Source organism: Octopus bimaculoides, chromosome 19 (assembly GCF_001194135.2).
Source record: "Octopus bimaculoides isolate UCB-OBI-ISO-001 chromosome 19, ASM119413v2, whole genome shotgun sequence".
NCBI classification, from domain to species: domain Eukaryota; kingdom Metazoa; phylum Mollusca; class Cephalopoda; order Octopoda; family Octopodidae; genus Octopus; species Octopus bimaculoides.
The window spans coordinates 51,850,531-51,852,915 of record NC_068999.1 but is presented as its reverse complement, the minus strand read 5'-3'; the positions used below and the strand labels follow the sequence as shown (position 1 = coordinate 51,852,915).

The 2,385-nt window shown below is 35.2% G+C and overlaps 1 protein-coding gene across 1 annotated transcript in view; it reads right to left on the bottom strand.

Moving 5' to 3' along the window:
• LOC106876560 (ras-related protein Rab6) overlaps positions 1 to 813 on the bottom strand; it is a 158,661-nt gene extending 157,848 nt beyond the window's left edge. The window contains exon 1 of the mRNA XM_014925533.2: positions 585 to 813. Within this exon, the coding sequence (XP_014781019.1) occupies positions 585 to 654 (70 nt within the window). The 5' untranslated portion in view covers positions 655 to 813. The remainder of the gene's footprint in view (positions 1 to 584) is intronic.
• Between the last annotated feature and the right edge of the window lie 1,572 nt (positions 814 to 2,385).

Sequence of the window (2,385 nt, the reverse complement as noted above, 5' to 3'; positions counted from 1 at the left end):
ATATATATATATATATATATAACTAAATTGGGGTGTTTGAAATTAGTGATGTTTCATTTTCCGGATTTATATAATTAATATCTTTGGCAATTGGTTAAAATGACTGGTATAAAATGTAAGAAAGGAACATTCGATGTAGAAATGAAAATATTAATATATATGAAGAGGCTGTACATAATCGATTCGGCTCTGACAGTTGAAATGTCATTTGTTGTGTGCGAAAAATGTAATTCCAACAGAGAAGACACCCATTTATTTTCATGGCCGAACTGAAGTAATTTAGAAATGAAATAACACCAGACTTAACATAATATACAATCATTGCCATTGACACAACACACCCTCACATTAGGAAATGAAATAACATTTATGGAGAGACAATGCTTTAGATCTAGGTGGATGTGGTTGGAAAGTGAACACTTGAAAAAATTCCATTGATGAATGAGAGGGTGAGGAAATGAATAAGAGAAAATAAAAATGAGAAAGAGAGAGAATGCGGAGGAATAAATGATTAATGATCCCCTACTTAGTAACCACCTTTTCTGTAAGCTGAGAAAATCAGTTTCATAATTTATAATACTTACCGCTTTGCTCTCCTAAGAAAACAAGCTTGAATTTACGTAGAGGATTGCCAAACTCTCCCGTGGAACTCATTGTATCTCCCTGTAGGTGGGTCTAAAGCAGTAAAAGTTGTATTAGGGAGCCACAAATGGTGTACAAAATCTGTCTGAAAATGCCACACTGTAAAACCGATTCGGCTTGCGTATGTCGCCACGTCCCGAGCCTCGCCTTAATTACACGCATGCGTCATACTAAAGGAAGAAGTCTACTGCATTTCGACTGCTAGTCAACTGACTTGAATCAGTTGGAAGATGGTTTGATGGTTAGCTTGTCCTATCGGCGCAAATATAGTAGTAAAAGAATATGACAACGATTTAGTTCGGCAGTCATGATTTATATTTAAATTAAAATATCAACCTTTCATTAAATAATACCTAACGTAATCTGTCTTATCATTTTTGTTCCGCTTTTTATTTCCAGTGACTTTTTTTCGTTTCTTCTTTTGATTGAAATGTGGTTGAATGGCTCAACTAAGGAAGAGGATATTGTCAAACAAACCAGCATATATATAATAATTAATTTATTAATCGCAGGAAAATTTAAAAAGGAAAATTGGTTAATTTGTCTTTATTCATTTGTCACTCTTTGAACTCAGAATATCTTCAGTTATGGCCACTGTCATATAAGCCTGTATATATTGATTTATATAACATGAACACAATGCCACAGCAGGAGGGAACAGTGAATTATATTGACTTCTTTATTCCCATACTGTCCTGCACATCGGTCTATCCTTGGATGGTTTCAACCAGTTGCATATCATTCATTTTTTTCTATGAGAACTCAACCATTCCTCATTTCTGGAAGGTTTGTGGTGAGGGGTTCCTCCATGAACCGTCTTACTGCACAATGTAGCCCATTCAAAGAAAAAAGGAAGGGGAAAGAAGAAGAAGAAGAAAAAGAAGAATTGACCCCAGTACTTGACTGGTACTTTATTTATCATCTCTGGAAGGATAAAAGGTAAAGTTGACTTCAGCCGTTCAGCAGGATTTGAACTTCATGTGGAGAACTGAAATAAATACTATCATCACCATCATCACCATCATCATCATCATCGTCATCATCGTCGTCCTCATCACCATCATCCTTTTAGTGTCCATTTTTCCATACTAGTATGGGCTGGATGGAGTTTACTGGGGAAATTTTTCTCTGACTGGATGCCTTTCCTGTTGCTAACCATCACCTGTTTCCAAGTAAAGTAATATTTCCCCATGGCCAGATGTATTCTTGCAGAATATAGGAAATAAATTATACTGCTTGTAAAATAGTGACAGTCATTTGCAACTGTCACATGATATCAAGACAAGGAGATACAAACATACAAACACGAGTCATCATGATTATGATGATGATGATTATGATGATGATGATCATGATGATGATCATCATCGTTTAATGTCCGTTTTCCATGCTGAAGTGGGTTAGGTGGTTTTACAGAAGCTGGTAAGGCTGAGGGCTGCACTAGGCTCCCATTGTCTGTTCTGGCATGGTTTCTATGGCTGGATGTCCTTCCTAAAGCCAGCCACTTTGCAAAGTATACTGGGTGCATAATATTCAAATAAAAGGGGCATTTTCCTTAGTAGGTTTACACTTATCACGTAGGCACTTGAAATTTCTTACAAAACATTTTATTAAATTTAAATTTCTATCTTATAATTAACTAAATTAGCATAGAATAAGGGTTTCATATCTTTTTATAATTAAGATCTAAACTGTTAATATATGAATGCAAAAGAGATAGCTAAATAAATGTAAATCTACTTT